The following is an 18,758-nucleotide window of genomic DNA, read 5'->3' on the forward strand; positions in this document are numbered from 1 at the left end:
AAGATGTTGATCAATTAAGTACAATATCATCATAAGTCATTACAAAAAAATTAAAACGTATATACAAATTAAAACAAATGTTTTAAGTACAGTACACTCACAATTTTTTTTTTATAATAAGTAATATTTGAGTGTAAATGATGTAAAAATATGTAAGTACAAACTTACTTAAATATTCTAATTTACTTACTCAAAAACTTTGAGGTAATCGGTTTCCACAAAAGTTTTGAGTATTCTGAACTTATTCGGGTTTACAGTGCAACAAACAAAGCCAAGTTCCAAAAGTTAAAATGGCAGTTTCACACAATGATCTTTTCAGGATTTGATGATTTTAACACTGGTCACCTAGCATCAAGGTAACATAAGGGCAGGCAGGAACATAAAATGAACAAAACAAACTGTGAACAGCATACCAAGACAGTATGATGTAAAAAAAAAATCATTTGAAATCAATTGAAAATGTCTTCATAAATTCCTTCTGCTGTGCATAACTTTGAAAGCACTTAAGTCTTACATTATTAAAATCTTTAATCCTTCATGTTCCTGTAAATTATTTCATTTACCTACATCCATTTCCTTTTTTATTCAGTGTAATCCCCTTTTGAACTAGCCAGGTTGATGCATAGCATTAGGAAACATACACTTGTTTTACACTTTGAGTTATTCCTGGTCACATTTTGCAGTTGTTTCAGGGAATTGCAGCTTGAGGCGCGTCATGGAATTGGTTAAAAAGCAGATGTATTAAACCATATTAAAGAGGCCATCTGTCGTTCCGGTCTCTTTGATTTGTAATACCATTTAACATTGATAAGCAAAGACAACGAAAAGCATATGGGAGAGTGAGATACATCTGCCTAGAGCAATACACCTGGCAAGTCCGGAAAAAATGTAATCGATTCAGGAGCTCTGCTTCATTTACAAGAGGAGGGGTAGACATATATCACAAATGGACAGATGCAAAACTGTCATCAGTAACAATCCGTGTCCAATCTGTTGTCATCTAAAGTTATAGTAAGAAAACTACTAGAATAAATGTCTGAAAATTATCTAAATTAACTAAACTAAATGGCCTTTTTGTGATTGGAATGAGAGCAGGTAGGTAACACCTGCCAACATGTTCACGATCCAACCTGTTAGTTTTCATAACTATATTACTATATATAAACTGCACCCCTCTTCAAATTCGGAACTTCTATCTCAACCACACACCTGTTAAGCTTTAAAACTGCGTCTTGCATGGTTGTGATGCTATCACAACGACAAATTGACACACACACACACAGATGGACAGACATATAATAATAAGGTAAGGTACTCAAAATTGCTCCTGAGGTAGTTCTCACCACAATAGGTGTCTACAGAATGTGGGCCAGTAGCATAAAATAGGGGCGGGCAACACCCCTACTTCGAGCCCCCTCGCTCAGACCACGACCATCTTCGAACTTGGCCTTCATTTTGATCACAACGAAAAAAAATTGCAGAATTTTGTGACTGCCACTTGCACGATGTCAAAGTATCGCGCTGACAATATCTGACCACACATGGCACATATACATATACAACTCAAACCTGCGTCCGTGCTAGTTCCTGCTACAAGTGGTGGACGACAGGACCACATGTTGCCACGATAACACACACACATGCATAGACTCACAAGGTGAAAACACTGGTAGCTGGCGCTGTTGGGTTCGTTAACAAGACATCAAAATAATGAATTGAAAGGGAGGAGAAGAAACACAAATAGAATAGGAGAGGCACAAGTGTAGAGAAAATAATGAGTAGAAGAAGAAGATGGGCACAACTAGAGAAGAAGGAGAGGAAGCAGCATGAGAAGCCAAAGAAGCATGGTATTGTCTTTCCAGATCTGTGGCTCCGAACTGTAGTTAGGAAAAAACTCTGGGCCCTCGCTGGCTAAACGGTCACTGGCACATTATCATTTGGGGTACTGTAGCTACTGGCTCAAGACCTTCATGCACCTGGCTCCATAAGCTGCATGCATGCTTAGGCAGCCATGACTGTTGTAAACCCTGTAAATTGTAATAACTGGGTCCATATTAGCCCCATGTCCCTCTAACATCTGACAAAACTGGGTGGTGCTAACAATTGGGGTTACTACCTTGACATGACTCTTAGTTCCAGCATTAGCACTGTCTCATAACATGTAGATTTTCTCACTTCTTCTGACTGGAATGTAATGACAATGTCCAGTATGACTGTGTGTGAATGAATGGAACCATTACTATTATTATTATTATTATTATTATTATTATTATTAAGTATTTAATCATATACCGAAGTTACCAAAGTAAATCTATAGTTGTTGAGGTAATACAGTCCATCATGGCCACAATAGGGGGCCAAGGAACAATTCTTGGGGTACATTACAAGACACTGTATTTACAGCCTCTGGTGGCAGCCTGGACACAGCGGATCCACATACACATAATAAAATGTAATAATTGTTTTATTTAATTAGCTCATGAGGTGCAGGAATCTATATAATCATTGATAATTCACCCAGGCCTTCATGCATCCACACAACTATCTCAACTGAGTGTTGTTGAGCGTGTTTTTAACCATACATCATCCCCCTGTTCACACTGGCAAATTGATTCCACAAGTGACATCATCAAGTGACAGTGTACAATTAAACCATGCAAAAATTGGCTGTAAACACAATTATTTTTAATTTGTAACACATTCATTGAGAGAACAGGTTTTAACAGCGCTTTTCAAATGGTGTCAGTTGATCCACCAAGGAGCTGGAACACGATGGAAAAAATATCTAATTAAAAGTTGCCATAGAAACAGAAGACCGAAAACCCCCCTAAACATGACTAATTAGATGTCTTTAAAATGCTGGGGAAAGGTAAGATGTAGTGCCCAGATCAGACGTACCACCCGTACCGATAGCGATGTGCATGCGTCTCCAAAAGTGAGTCACCGTACTACATATTCACCATGCAGTCACAGGTATGCATGCACCACTGCTGCATCAATTCTACACATTTCTCTAAATGTACAGGAAATACAAATCTGGTGGACTAGCTGAGGTCAACATATGGGAATGACTGAATTGAAATCCAAGAGATGTAAATTATGGCCTTTCTGGATGACGTGTGTCGAGGGAATCACTGACACAAGCATTCATGCAGGCCTGTAGACACAGTCATGCAAACAAAACGTCTACTATAGCTTCAGATGGACACACGCATACAAGACGACACTGGCTCCTTCCCTTAATGCGACAAAAAATGGAGAAAGGGGAAGATATTGTAAAAGATTTTATAAAAGGAAACCGTAATTTTAACCCGGGAGTCTTAACTCTGGGCAATGTGCGATGTAACTGGGCTAAGCAGGGGCTTTGCACAGTGTTCCACATGGTGTGTGGCTTTATGAGAGGGCAGATGGTACCACTCAAGCAGGAAGTGATTGACATAATGACATGGCCGACCGTGGAATGTGAGTGTATGTGTGTGGTGAATGAGTGTGTGCGTGCCTGCGTGTGTCAAAAGATACATCTTTGAAGTGGATTCAAGGAAATCGCATTCCATTAAAAACGGTTATTTCTGTGTGCGCGCGTGTGTGTGACGTCCACGAATTGCACTCTGTTTTGACTGCATGTCGTTACATCAAGTGATAGATGATGCAAGGCAGAGGCCAGTCTCATCTCACTGTTCACGCATGGATAACCGCAAACACTTTGAACTCTCCCAGGTTACATCTCACCGGACAGCTTAAGAACTCGAGCACTTCCGTTTCGAGTTGTGCTTCATCTGTAAGATAATAGAGAAAACACAAGGAGGGGCACTCCACTTTCATCCGGTTATGACAACTGGAGGTATTTTCTCCTATTCTGGGGAGAACCTAAAGACCTGTTGGGGAAAAGAAGGGGCTCACTTAGTAGCCACAAGCACAGAAGTGGGGCTGTAATGCCTTGAGTCATGAACATTCATAAGCAAGAGGGAGGGTTACAAGGACGTAGGTTTGGTTTTGATATTGGCGGGGACAGAGGACATCACAGATATTGAAATGTGATGATTTGCAAAGTGCACCCTGCCGAGAGGTGTCTAGTAGCCTGCCGGCACCAGAAGGGCAGAAAGCGAGAGAGGCGGGTTAGGTTTTTTTTAATCAAGTTTCCGGGACCTTTGTTGTACGCTCGCACTTTGGTTAGGTTTGGGCAGAAAAACTTCTTGACTGGGTTTCAGAACAGCGCGGGCCCCTATTTTAACAATCTGTAGCATTTGCCCTGAAGAGAAATGCCGCAAATGCGTCTAAGGTTTGTACAGAGAGGTTGTGTTTTGTTACAGTGACATTACTGCACATGGAAATGTTTGAAATAACCAAAAGCAGCAAGTTAAAATAATCATCTCTGACTTTTGGTTTCACACCAAACAATAGCAGTAGTCTCCTGGGTCCTGTGCTTGTTTTACCCCACCATACACCCCATCCTCCTCACTATGCAGACTCTTTATATTTTTTCACCTGACTTCTTACCTTGCTGCATTCATAATTACTACGGACACTCAAGGTCACCCATATGTTAATTTTCCTGATAAGTAGAGCTGATAAATCCACATGACTACATGACTTGGGAATGGGTGGCTGTCCCATCTCCCAGTGAAGAGAAAAGCCAGATGTTAGCAGGTTTTGTCCAGCATGAAGGGTACAAGCACCCTTAAGCATTCCACACAATCCCTAAGTAAGTGTGGTTCCACCTGTGAAATTTGATAAACAAAGAAAAATATTTCAGAAAAAAAAATGTGACACTTGGCTGAGATGAAAAGGTTGGTGTATGTATAAAAATGGAAGTGAAATAGATGCAATTTTCCCCAAATAAACCATGCAGCCTGAACATGAAACCAGTATAAGTGTTGTATTTTCATTTTGTTTTTCTGACTGGCACCCTCTTCTGACTGTATTACTGTATCCCCAGAAGCTGAGCTGAGCACATAACAGTAGTGTATGGAAAACACATACTGTAACACACATTTTTCCTCAAAATGCAGTTAAAATGTGCACCACATTTGGAAGGAAACTTGACCATGGTGAGCCATTCTGGAAGACAGCCTTCTTTGGTTGCTTCAAATAAAAAAACTGAAAGCGCGATAGTTGCTTTTCATTTTGCAAAATAATCATAATCATGTGTCTGTTGGATATACCATGATTATACCCCGGATAAAGGTCATTACCAATCAAACAGAGATTGGTTCTTTCCAATTAATCAGGAGGGTGAAACTGTTTTACTGTAAACCATCAGTGTCTTGTGTTTGTTATTTCGTTTTTACATTTTTATTTTAAGCTTTAACCAACTGATTTGAATACAGTTAAGTTACTTCTCTGGTCAGGGTAAAGATTTCAAAGACTGGTTTAAAAAGATTTCCAATAATAGGAGCTCGGGTTGTAATTATGTATGTATGACGGAAGAAACATTTATATAATGTGCCATGATGTTAAAATAATAATGAAATATTCCCGTATACAATGGCAGCTGGAGCCTTCGTGCTCACTCATTGGGGAAATGTTGGGCGTCAGTAAATAAATTAATTAGCATGTCCCAGACCTGCTCCAGTTGTCATGAGATTTTGTCGTGAGTTGCCACTGTACAAATAAAGACACTCATCCCAGTGTGCCAAAATTTGGCTGGTCCTCTCTCCCTGTACATTCTAGTCATTTTCCATCCTTTATCCCATCTTTTTATTGCCATTACATTTGACTTGTTTGTGTGACTTGTGCACACAGAATAATATATGTGAGGTAAGAAGCTATTGACTACCCCCCTCACTCTTTTTTGTAGCTCACTGCATAATGATTTGAAAACGGAATCACCTGAGGTCTGGTTCAGAAACATTTAAGAGGAAAGGAAACCGCTAATGAATGGTTTGTTCTTTTCAGGCAGTTGGTTTTAGTCTGACTTTAATCCTGAAGGAGGATTTTAATCCCTTTCATGGATGAAGGCTAAATAAAAACATTGAATGAAAACCAAAAAAAAGCCTGGCAGTTTGATTACATTTGTGTTCTGCCTCTGTGCATTGTTGGTTCAAGGTCTTCTGTTGCTCATATCTGTGGGCTGTCTGCTTGCTGAGCAACAGGGGTTTTGGACCGGTAATGGATTCTTCACATGAAAAGGATGCAAAAGCATAATTTAAAAAAAAAGAAAAAAAAAGAAAGAAAAACCTTTTTGGTATGCATTACAATACATGTGAAATAAATAAAGGGGGCTGGATTTTAGCCAAAAGCTATGTTCTTCAGCCTGTCCTTGTTTAATGAAAATCAGTGCTGAAATCAGTGACAATTTATATTAAAGTGTATTTTCCCAACATGAACTGTAAAAATGCTTGAAAACCAGCACGAACCACATAGAAACATAAACAAAAACATAAACAAAAAAAGATGGGGAATATGACACTGAAATATATGTATTTTTCCACCACCTCTAAAGTTTCCACTGAATGAAATGGGACAAACAGAAAGTGTACAGAGGGGCTAGTATATCAGGGGATTCAGTTAAAGGGTAACTCCACAAGTTTTACACATGGAGGTGTGTTTACAGGCCTTGGGCAGTCCTACAGCACATGTGAAAAAAAAAGTAGTGCAAAGTATTTTGTGGCTCTGGAGGAAGATGCATGTAATCTGATGAATTACCTCCAGTGATGCCACTCAGTGGTTACATTGCATTGTGGGTAATGTAAAGGTTTTGAAAAAGGAAGAAGAAAGCCGGAACAAAAAAGGCGATATCTTCTGGCTCCACTGGATCCATTTTGTTTTGAAAAGTGTCCATAATGAGACCAACAGTGAAACCACCAGGCTGCTGAGAGACAAGAAGAACTCCAGCACAAATAACCACGGACAGGTTACTTAGTTTAATGGTGACTTCAACTAGATTGCTTGATCCTCACATTGTCCAGGGAATTACCTAGGCTACAGTGATAGGTGTCAGTTACACTCGGGACACTGACTAATCCGACTTTCCTGCAGTTTGGACAGGATCCAAAGTGTCGCGGCACTGACACACCTTACCCTTGCCTTCATCTGGGGCCCTAGGCTCTAGGAGGAGTGAGGAGAGTCGGCTGTTGCATGCTGAGTGATGACGACAGCCGACATAACTAAACCCACCCACAGTTCATTTAAATGCCCGCGCACGGCTACCTCGAATCTCGTCACCGTGTCTCCCGCTGCTCAGTATTTATAAAGCGCCCCGGTGCGCGGAACGGCAAAAGCGTGCCTCGTCTCTAGAGAGGCAGAGCGCGGCGCTGCGACTTGGAGACGCTTTGTGTGTGCGTGTGTGTGTGTTGTGGATGAGAGAGCTGTGCAGCCGCAGCTGAGGAAGAGACGCGGGGACGCAGGAGTTTTATCCCAAGTTCACCGCAGCTCGCTCTGAAACGGGGGTGAGTTGTTGTCCGTTGTTTCCGATGCGCCGTTGCTTGTCTTCATGTTTTCTTTTGTTTAGGCTGCGCATTTCCCTGCTGGATGGAGCTGTCACTGAGAAAGGATGGAGCGCTCCTGAACTAATTGTGCAAACCTGTGGCCACGACAGGATGTGTATCATTTCTCTGTCTCCGATTTTTTCTTTCAATCTTTCTTTCTTTCATTTTTTTTTTTTTTTTTATAAACCAAAAAAGTGTCGCAAAACTTGTTGCGTTGGGAAATAACAATTCAATTCAAGCTCGGTGGGAACATCTTGTGCATTTCTGCCTTCCGCGTTAAAGATAACAGTGGAAATGAAGCCAAATTACAGACATCATAATCACTTGTCTTGGCATTCAATTATACGAAGGCTTATGTTCTTCTTTCTTTCCTTTTTTTTAATTTAAAAAATAACATTTATATGACGTTTTGCATTTGGTGGCGGCTTGGTTTTTAAGTGGTCACTGATTTGTCTCTTAGTAACACGCAGTTCTGCAGCTGCGTACTTACTGTGTTTGGTCTTCTCTGGACAAACAGAAAGGCAGTTATTGCCGAAATGTGTCACCATCTGGCTGATCTGTGTCATGTTTGTTGCCACAGAGGTGGTGGATGTGGTGGTCGATGTGATTCTTGTAGTCCAAGTTTGTTTTTAATGCCGTTCCCTGGCCTGGGCTGAGTGAGGTGAGGACGGTAGCCGAGACCTCCATGGCCGCGTTAACATTTTAACACAGGTCAGACCCATACTGAAGGCAGTGGTGCGGTCCAACCGGTTGAAAGAAGAAGTGGGACGGCTGTCCCAAAAAAATCTCAACAATTTACCAGGACAGCTCGTTTCGTTGATAAGCCATCAGTGGTTGTAATGCCACAGTTGTGTCCAGGTCACCAGTCCTTAAAATCGCAAAGGTGTGGGAGTTACTTGCCCCAAGGCTCATTTCAAATTCCAAGTTTCGAGCACAAACAGGGTAAAACTGAAAAAAATAGTTTTTGCACGTAAAGGCAATCCCCGGGGAGGGAGCGGAGAAACAAAATTCTGAATCTCCATCTCGATGAAAACCCGGATTCATTCCTGATTTAAGGTGCGAAGTGACGAATCGCCGTGTGAGAGAATCGTCCTGCCGAAGCCAGACTGCAGCACTCTTCCAGCGTGATTCGGTTCTTTTGCATTCAGAGCAACACTTCCATCAGCATTCACCTCTGTTATTGGTCATTTGCTCATTTTAGTAGGGGTGCAGCTAAAGTGACTGGGGATTAAAGGGCCGCCTACATAAGTTATTCCTGCGCCCCCAGGAGAGTTCGGTCTATATTTATGACAGAGCGACGATGCCGGACTGCGATTTCCCCGTTAAGCAGCGCGTCAGAGTGGCTGTGGGGTCGAATCGGCTGAACTATGCGATTTTCTTGTGAGCAAGTCAAGAGAAGTTGTTGTTGTTGTTTTTTTGTTTGTTTTTTACATCACCATTCATCCAAGGGCATTCCCTCTTTATGTCTTGCTGTTCAGAAAAAAAAACATCTATCTATCTATCTATCTATCTATCTATCTATCTATCTATCTAAACAACTTACTGAGCTGTTATGGAGGGGCGGAGATATGAAGAGTGCAGTGTGAGAGCGGGCGGCATTCAGAGCGCTGACCTTGGTGCTGATATTCCAACTGAACGCCAGACGCACAGAGCAGCTTCAGCTCTCTCTCTCTCTCTCTCTCTCTCTCTCTCTCTCTCTCTCTGTATGTGTGTGTGCGCGCGCGTGCGTGCATGTTGTTGTTTGCATCAAACGGAGGTGAAACGCTTCCGTTGAACGACGCCAGAGCGCGTGTTTCGACTCATGAAGTTCATTCCGAGTGCTGAAACAACGCAGTGACTGGGTCTGCGTGCCTCACTCGCGCAAAACTCGCAAAACTTGTCCAAGCTGCTCGAGAGCTGCGCAAAAGACGCATGATTTGCATGTGGCGCTCCAAAAAGCAAAATGTTGACTTAACAGTTAGTGGTCATTCTTTGCAGACATTCCTGTGTTTACACACAGCATTTACAGGTGGGGCCCTTAAATGCCGATGTTCAGACTCTGAGGTAGCAGCTGTGCTCAAAATGCCAGGCAGTCCTTTCTTTCTACACGCCACAAATTAAGTTGAGTGATTTAAGAGGTGGCTGTCGCCCAACCAGCAGAGTGCTTGCGACCTAAAGTAGCGGACGATCGTGGAAAACATTCCCGTTCTCCTGGAGAAAACCAGAGGTGGAACCTCTATGATGTTAGGCTGTGCTACTGGCTCAGTATGTTTCTTTTTTTCTCTGTTTAAAGGGGCACTTTGTCGTTATTAGGTAAAGATCTTTTAATCAGAGGAATGACTGATTTTTTTTTGTTTTGTTTTGCCTAAACAAACTTGATAAATAAACTGTTTTATTTTCATGACTGAATAAAAAATGACCTTAACGAACAGCACATAGCCTACTGTTTCATACTGTTTTACTGTCTATATATTCGGCGGACCCTGCCACCTTTTTAGCATCCAACAGTGTTCTGGGGACCTTATTTTCCTCTTAGACCTCCTTCAGAGGAGTACAGAGGCTTTGACTCCTTGGTTGGAGTCTGGGCCTGGGGCCCTTTGCTGCAAGTCATTCCCCCTATCTCTCATCCTCTTTCCTGTCATCTCTTCAGCTGTACTGTCAATAAAGGCCAAAAAAATATACATTGAAAAAAAAAATATTCCGATTTTTAACTTCTTTTAACTTCTCTGAAACTACATAGCGCCCCTTTAAAACAATTATCTGCTATAACTCACCTCAGCACCGTCTAAAGTATAATATTTCTCTTTGAAATGTAACTCAACAAAAAGATTAAAATAGCTTAACAAGTAGAACCACTAAATTATCCTGGAGAAAACAGAAAACGTTTTTAGTGTTTGTCTTGTTGTCTCATGTGCTATAGCCGAGTGAGTATTTGCCCTCGAGGCGTTAAAGTTTGATACAGTGTTTAGACACCATGATGCTCCTATTGGGGATCGCAGAGGTACGAGCAAGTCTGATCAGCTGGATAATGGATTTTTCATGTCCGTGACAACATTATGCATAACTTAATTATCTGTTTAATATTACATTTCTGAAAACACTTAATGACTCATATACCCTCTTTGACTTATGTTGAATCAACACACTGTAAACAAACCGTGCAGTCAAGGTAATTTCCTCCAAAACTAATAGAACTGCTGTTTTCCCCTCCTCCCTCTTCTTCTGTTGCTTTTCAGACACATCCCTGGGGACACATTCTCACAAGCAAGCACGCGCACGACCACACAACAGGCACCATGCAGGAGTCAGAGCCCACAGTGTGCCAGCTGCAGCCCAACATCATCTCGGTGCGCCTTTTCAAGAGGAAGGTCGGTGGTCTGGGCTTCCTGGTGAAGCAGAGGGTGTCCAAGCCCCCTGTCATTGTGTCTGACCTCATCCGTGGGGGTGCGGCAGAGGAGTGTGGCCTGGTGCAGGTCGGCGACATCGTCTTGGCTGTCAACAACAAGCCTCTGGTAGACCTATCTTACGAACGGGCCTTGGAGACACTGAAGAATGTGTCACCTGAGAGCCATGCCGTGCTGATCCTCCGTGGGCCCGAGGGCTTCACCACCCACCTGGAGACCACCCTGTCTGGTGATGGCCGCCAACGCACAGTGAGGGTCACGCGCCCCACCTTCCCACCCTCAAAGTCCTACGAGCACTGCTCCCCTCTCAGCCCATTTGGCCCTGGGCAGCCCCAGCAGCAGGTCAACAAAGAGCCTCAGCTCAGGGCCATTGAGAACCTGTCCTCTCCGTCCATCACCCAGTCCCTCCTGCAGAGGGGAGGCGTGCAGGCCCAGGACCCCCTGCTGATAAGAGACGGGAGCCGTGGGGCTCTCCTGTGCAATGGACTGGAGGAGAACAACGAGCTGCTGAAGGAGATCGAACCAGTGCTGCGCCTCATCAAAAACAGCAAAAAGGAGATCAATGGAGAAGGCCAGAGGAATGTGGGGAGAAGGGACGCCGAGATTCAAGTGGCCTGGTAATTTGCCCCGTGATACTACCTTATTGATCCCTCTGTTAAAGTGTCTTTGTGCTTGTTCGTCTCCACAGCGCATGGCTGGAGTTAGAGCCCAGTAAAATTAGAATCAGGATTTAGGTCAAGAACTCCTCAACACGGTGGTTATTAGCTGGCACAAGAGCCTACACCTGGTCCTCTGACTGAAACAAAGTCTCCCCTCTCACTTTGTCACCCAACAGTCCCCAAACTACCTGAACCAGCTGCGTTGCATTAGCCACCACCGCTCTCATTCATCTCATATGAGTCAGTGTACAGAGCCAAATAATTACTGTCTGCACACTCTTCTCCAGCAAAGCCCAATTAAAATGACATTGCTCACAACATTACTGGGACAAAATGCTGTCTGCATGTTCTTGTGAACTTTGTAACTATACTTAACCTAAAAATAACAGCTTCAAAATCATGTTGACGGCACAGTGTCTCGTATCAGGGTGAATGGTGTCTGTTTCTCACCCACGCCGCCCCCATCGCTTGTTTCTGCACTATGTAACTACAGTGTAATCTTTGATTTGAGGAGGTTTTGCTACAGTTCACCTTTAAATACATTAGGATAGACCATTCAGTCATCAGAATTGATGTCAGTTGCCATATTAATGAGACATAGTAGGCTCAAATTACCATATTGCAATACAACGCCTGTCACAAACTGTCACTAGAAAGGTTCTCATTAGCTTGCGAGAAAATGAAACTTCTTCCAAACTCTTTGGAGGTAGGGTGCAGTAGTGCAAGTTGAATTTGCGACCAATCGGTGTAATTAACACGTTTCCTTATGATTAATACGACTTGAATGTAGGGCTTAGATTGCTTGTTGTGCTTGTTCGTTCTGGACCGGCTTTTCATGGGGCTTCACAGTTCCAGCCAATATTCCATCCACGACTTTTCGTCTAAATAGTCTGCCATCCATGTGTTCTGTTGATATTGACATCTCAGTTATCTGCTATTATACTCCCACAACCAATTGAAATCAAATTGAGGCTGCAGTCTCCATGAATCAATATCCCATTCTTGACCAAACCATGCACATCCTCCTCACTTTAATAAATACACTTTGAGTCATTCATTACACTCCGGAGAGATGTGTTTGGAGGGGAAAAAAAATTCAAAGCATAAACGGTGAAATCTTGCTAAAAAATGGCTTTTCTTAAAGGGGCCATCTTAAAATCACGCACCAGCTAGTTTTCATTCATTTAGCTCTGGAAGGAGCAAAATGGGAATAAAGAGATCCAGCGTGACAGGGAGTGCGAAGGAGGATTTCAGTGAGGATTTACAATTAGCATGGACGCGTGCACATGAGGAAGACGGGGGGGGGTTGAGTGTGAAAAACAGTAAGGGGCGATATGTGTGTGGGCATCTTATATTGGAGGAATGCAAACTTGAAATCACACGCCGATGAGTTTTCCGTATTTATTCATGGCTCGTGTGGTTTGCCACGAGGATGTCCCCTCCCCCCCTGCTCTTTTAGTCCCTTAGGATCGTACGGATACAGCTCAGAGTGAGATCTCTCACTGTTAATATCCTGCTTATTTCTAGCTTTGGGCAGTGTATGACAGCTGTTGGTCTTGAATTCAAAGAAAGACAAAAATCCAATCAGTCAGTCTTTATTCGTCATCTGCCTGCGCCATATATTTGATTTTATAACCAGGCAAACCTGAATCAGTCAGTCCAGGAGCATACATGTATGCTCAGAATTTACTTTTAAGTGTCTTTCCCCTAGTTCGCACTCGTAACAGGTGTTTTGAGTTTCTGTGGTTTACGCCCACATGCTGTCAGAATAAAGTTAGAGCAAAGCTGTGGCGACAAATTGCCGAGGACACACAGGAACAAGTTGCCCCATTGCAGCTCCGCAACAGGTGCACATAAGTAACACAGGGGAGCCGTAGAGACGCCAGCCAAGCTCCATCTAATCCCTGAGCAGAGAAAACACCTATGTGGGTGTGCAGAGCCTTTAGAAACTGTGCAGGGATTTCTGATTTAATAGCATTTTGGAGGGTGCGCAAACCTGTGTTGTTTATGTATGAGTACAAGATGGAAGAGAGGTCTGCGCTTGCAGGGCCGCAATACATTGGCCAAAAACTCTAGGCAGACTTTTTTCAGGGGATCCCTACATGCACATTTTGATATTTGGTTTTCATATGAAATTGGTAAGTCATATAAGAAGAGTACAGCAAATGTTGTGTATGTCTAAAAATAATAATATTAAAATATTAACAAAACACAACATAAACTTCAGAATAAAGTTTCAGACCAGAGGTTCTTCTAGATGTTTTAAATATTTGAGTTTTGAACATGTATTTGAATAAGTATGTTAAACATTATGGCATCTGTCTAGGCCCCCCTATTGCCGATTGTGTGTGATTTGCATGTTTGTGCATGGTATGACTGGGATTTTTTTATATGAGCGGTTTTGCCCCAGACGTGGGCACACACACAACTGACAGAAATGTGTGTATGATTTCTAGGGACCATGGCGTGGGCAATGGCACGGCTCCCCAGCTGGAGTCAGATAACAACAGAATGCTGGAAAACATGCCGGTGGTGCTCAACAACGCTGACACTGACAAGGTGAAGTGAAACAGACCTATGCTTTTCTTTAACTTGAAACTAACTCTGCTCTACTTCGATCGAAAACCTGGAGATCTTTTGACCTTTTATCTGTGTGAGCATGTGTTCATATCATGAGCAGAGTCACAAAGTGAAACCCTGCAGCTATATAATGCATGTGCATGCATGGCTCCTGTTGCCCGTCTAGCTCTTTAGCCTTGTACAATAATCGACAATATTGGCACTTTCCATGCTTTCAGGAACTGAGCACGCAAATCTGTATTGCTTCTTTGTACATAGTAGTAAAGCCTTTGCTTAAGATCCCATCACCTCCGCATTAGATCTTTCCGGGGGGAAAGCTGGTGCGGCATTAAATCCAGCTTATGCCTTCCACACAGAAGGGTCTGGTCGCAGGTCTGAGTGTCTGTGATAGGGATAGTGTCGTAATCTGCACATGGTCTGCGTTATCCACCCACTTGTGATGTCACTCGAGCCCCCATCAATGGGACCGGATGGGGCGAAATGATTCTAGGAGGCATAATGAATGCGTGCAGCTGCTGATCCATCTCTCTCCATCAAATGTGGCCCCTGTTGAAATGATCCAGCCCCTCAGACCTGCAGAGATGAGAATGTTAACGTGCATGGTTGTGAGAAATTCATGTGAGGGTGTTGGAAAGAGGAGGGGGGGGGGGGTTGTGCGGATGATGCATGCTTGACGGCAGTTAGAGAGGATATGTATGTATGGAGTGATAAGAGGCCGTATGTCTTTCCTGGTTGTGTGTTCTCAGATGGAGGAAACCTATGTGACTGTGAGAAAGTGGGTCGCATGCAGCAAGCAGTGCCCGCGCAGGTGGTTTATCCAGACACTGATGTTAACTTTGACAACTCATTGCTGAGTGTTTTATTAGGTAGACTCAAGTCAGTAAAGCACGAGTGAAATGGTCTGAGAAAATATGAGTCAAACTTTCGTGTGATTAAATACGGGGATTTCGAGCGACATGTCGATGCCCTGCAAATTACTTTCTCTCATTTTGGTGAAGGATTGCCCATGCGCCTCCAGCTTGAGCTTCTGCTTCTGCATAATTTAATGTTTAATAAGCCTGCTGCAAACGAAAGGTGGCAGAAATTCCACCAGCTCGTGATGTCTTGAGACACCACCTCTGATGATCCATTGAAAGCAGAGATTATGCCTCCGTGCCTCCTCTTTTTCAACAAATAACGGCTGAATCATCACTGAATAAGACACCAATTCTCGTACCATAAATGTACTTGGCTAAACCATATAAATATTGAACGAGTATCGCAATGCCTTTTTCATTTTTCACAGTGTCAGTCTCACTTTCTTCTTTTTTCTCTTTTCCCATCCACCCCCTGTCTCGCGCTCATCATCTTCATTTCCCATCAGATGTTTTAATTGATGAGTGAATGGGGAACTTTCACTGCGTAACTGCATTTACCAGAAAGACTTTGGTCATTAGGCCCCATTATGAAATTATCTTCATCAGATTAGTTTTAATTAGGCTCCATTGATGCTCCCTTCTGTTACATCCACACCTTATTCTTGACATTGAGGCCTGCTGATTTGATGTGTGATGGGATCTACACGATACGTAAGTGTGTATACTCCAGCAATGTCCCTGAATAAAATGGAATGCATGGGGAAGAACTGTTTCATTAAGGCTGGAGAAAGACTCTATCCGTTGTTCTTTATCAGATATACTGTACTAACAGTCATAGGCCTTTCAGCGTTATCTTCATGACTTTCAAGTCTTTTAATTGACTTACTAAGCCACATAACTGCTACCATGCCTATTAGCTGTCTGTTCTTGCACACCATATATGTAGTCAGCTATACCAACCGTGGCAGATTTATACTTAACATTCTTAAAAATTCTTTAAACCATGGTTTCTTGATTTCAGTCAGAGATAGAGCTAGCCACTGACTGCAAGTTGCTAAGTGAAATGACATCTGTTGCTGGCAGATTTTATAAGCTAGTGTGCTCATTAAGCTGACGGTAGCAATTCCATGAGTTGGTTGGATAAGCAGTTTCCAGCTAACTTTCCTCCAGCAAAGAGCAAAAGGCTCTAACGTCAGCCTGAACTCTTAATGTCAGCATGTAGGACTGACTTTGACTGTGACTTTTAAATAATACTGGCCTTAAAACTCTTTAAATGCTAGGCACTTACTGCAGCCTCGCCCCTTTAGAGTGTGGAGAGATACAAAGCTTGACTGTGATCAAAATTACTCCCTAGTGACTACTGTATATAGTGCGGTGCTGTCTGCCATTTCTAATTGAGCGTGTGTTAATCTACTCGCTACAGTCACAATAGAGTGGAAAAAGTACTCTTTACACTTAATGACACATGTGACAATCACCAAGGAGTGCCTACAGCTTGGCAGTCACGCAAAACGAAGTGCAAAGTAGGTGTGCAAAATCTCAATTTATGGCTCATTGTTAAGAAAACCATTGATGCCTCATTTCCACCTTTCATTCTGTACTTTCAGTATAGTGCCCTTAATCTCCTATACTGCCAGTAGTAACTGTGTCTAAACCATAGATCTATTTTGGGTTTCCACTGAAGAGACCTTACTGTAATCTAGAGCGAGCAATGACACACAACAATGGTGTGTGTGCCTGTGTGGTTAAATTCAAGATGACTCTTGATGAATTTAGTAGTCTACTTACCAGATACTGTAATGTTTTTTCATGAAGTGAAGTTGATTTTCCCTCAGGTTCCAATCAACACTTAGCATTAAAGTACATAAACACCTGAAAATGATGGTCAGCTCCATTGTCTTTTGCTGTAGTCAGGTTGAATAACAGGAGTGAAGATAAATAATTTTTTTATCTGAAAAAATAAAAAGGCAATCTTTGAGGTTTCCTCTTGTCAGTTAACGGTCTCTAGCTGTCAGCTGACCAGCAGCTCTTGGCCCTTTGTTCACAAACACCTGTTTTGTTTTGATAGAGAGCCCCCTCGCGACAGAAGTTACATATTGTGTTTATTACATAAGGAGTAGTGAATACATAAACCAGGGAGTGATTTTGTACACAACCCTTGGTCAGGCCCGTCATGCCCAGATGCATTGGCTAAGCTATGATTGGACAATAACTGGGGAAGGGGTTTTAGCAATAGGTCAATGGAACCATTTGAGAACAATCATATTTGAATTTGTTCCACAGTGACATTTATAATTGACGTCAGTACACATTTATAAATAAAGAAAAGAATTACCTGACATTTAAAAGTTGTTCATATGAGCGGGCTTGCATGTAACTTGCATAACTTGCATGTGGCATTCACAGAAAAATATTTTTCTCGAATTTAAATGCCAAAGCTCTAGCTTCTGGTCAGTGAGTGACAAGCCCGATGTTCATATTCAAATACACAACCGCTCGGCTTTTTGATGTTCACTGTTGACAGAGAAAATCAGATGCAGGGTTTTAAGGCTTGTTGACAGTCAACAAGCCTTAAAACCCTGCATCTGATTTTCTTTGCCCGCTCGACTGAGAGTCTCTTTATGGTACAGTGATCTTGCTTCCTGTCCACAACCTCGGTGATAACAGTGTGTCATATCAGAGCCGCACAGTGGGGGTTACTGCTGTTGGAGCATGAGCGCACAGAAACTGAGCTCTTTACTTTCAGCGTGTGCAAAATCAAATTCAATTCAATACCCCTCATGCCTCTCTGTTGTTTGAGAAGACACGAGGTGACAATGAGACTCAGACTGGCGTGACTCTGTTGGTATTCATCTTCCCGGCGAGCATGATGATTGTGTCACTGTTGTTCAGAAGCTGCTCCACTGTGCGATTAACAATGCTCGGGGAGTTGACAAGAGAGCTTCCAAGGTGTGGGATTGATTACCCTGTTCTTAGGCAATCACTCGGTGCCTTTCTCTCGGAACGTTTACAGTTGGCTTTGGGGTTAAATTGCAGGCATTCATCAGTCAATAGCTACACTATTGGAAAACCCAGTGAGATAGGAGTTAGCTTGCCATCAACCTGCTGTTAAATGCTGATTGCCTTCATCCTGGAGTGAGAAATAAAACAGAAATGAAAGCAGGAGAGAATTTAAATGCATAAGTTTGCATGAGAGAGACTTAAGCACAATGACAAACTGATTTTCCTTGAGAATAAAGAGCAGGAAGTCAACAGAGGAAGCTCTTTGCCTTACAGTGGTTGTAAAAGTCCTGTTTGCAATGCTTGCAGATATTATTCATCTTATTCCAGTCTGAAATTTTGCCAGTCAATTTCCAACATGCACCAAAAGTGTCTTAGAGGCCACAACCTTTTAGCCCAACACAGTACAAAGGCATAAAGTAATGACTCATGTGTAAACATCTGTCTGCTCTTTCCAGCCTCCGGCACAGGACAGGCACTCACCCACCAAGTCACTGCAGAACGGCAGCCCCTCCAAATGTCCTCGCTTCCTAAAGATCAAAAACTGGGAGACAGGCACCGTCTACAGCGACACGCTCCACCACAGCTCCAGCAAGGTAAGGCATACAGAAATTAGTTAAACTAATGGCTGGTTAAAGTGGCCTTACGCACAATTGATGATTTCATGCCATGAGTCATCGTACTAGAGCTGGGGGTTCAATGCCAGTTGTGAATTTTGAATAAAGGCTGTGAGGTGCTATTGTTTCCTCATACCCTGTCACCCTTCAATATATTAAAATGGTTTAAAGCTACTGAAAAAAACAAAAACCTGCATAAATCAGTTGTTATTCAATGAAATACAATAGGCCTCTA

At 42.6% G+C, this 18,758-nt stretch overlaps 1 protein-coding gene across 1 annotated transcript in view; it reads left to right on the forward strand.

Moving 5' to 3' along the window:
- The first annotated feature begins 7,144 nt into the window (after nt 1-7,144).
- Nucleotides 7,145-18,758, forward strand: part of nos1 (nitric oxide synthase 1 (neuronal)) — a 54,224-nt gene continuing 42,610 nt past the window's right edge. The window contains exons 1-4 of the mRNA XM_030416914.1: nt 7,145-7,388; nt 10,643-11,427; nt 13,926-14,028; nt 18,365-18,502. Coding sequence (XP_030272774.1) covers nt 10,703-11,427; nt 13,926-14,028; nt 18,365-18,502 — 966 coding nt within the window. The 5' untranslated portion in view covers nt 7,145-7,388; nt 10,643-10,702. The remainder of the gene's footprint in view (nt 7,389-10,642; nt 11,428-13,925; nt 14,029-18,364; nt 18,503-18,758) is intronic.

Source organism: Sparus aurata, chromosome 5, assembly GCF_900880675.1.
Source record: "Sparus aurata chromosome 5, fSpaAur1.1, whole genome shotgun sequence".
Lineage (NCBI taxonomy): Eukaryota > Metazoa > Chordata > Actinopteri > Spariformes > Sparidae > Sparus > Sparus aurata.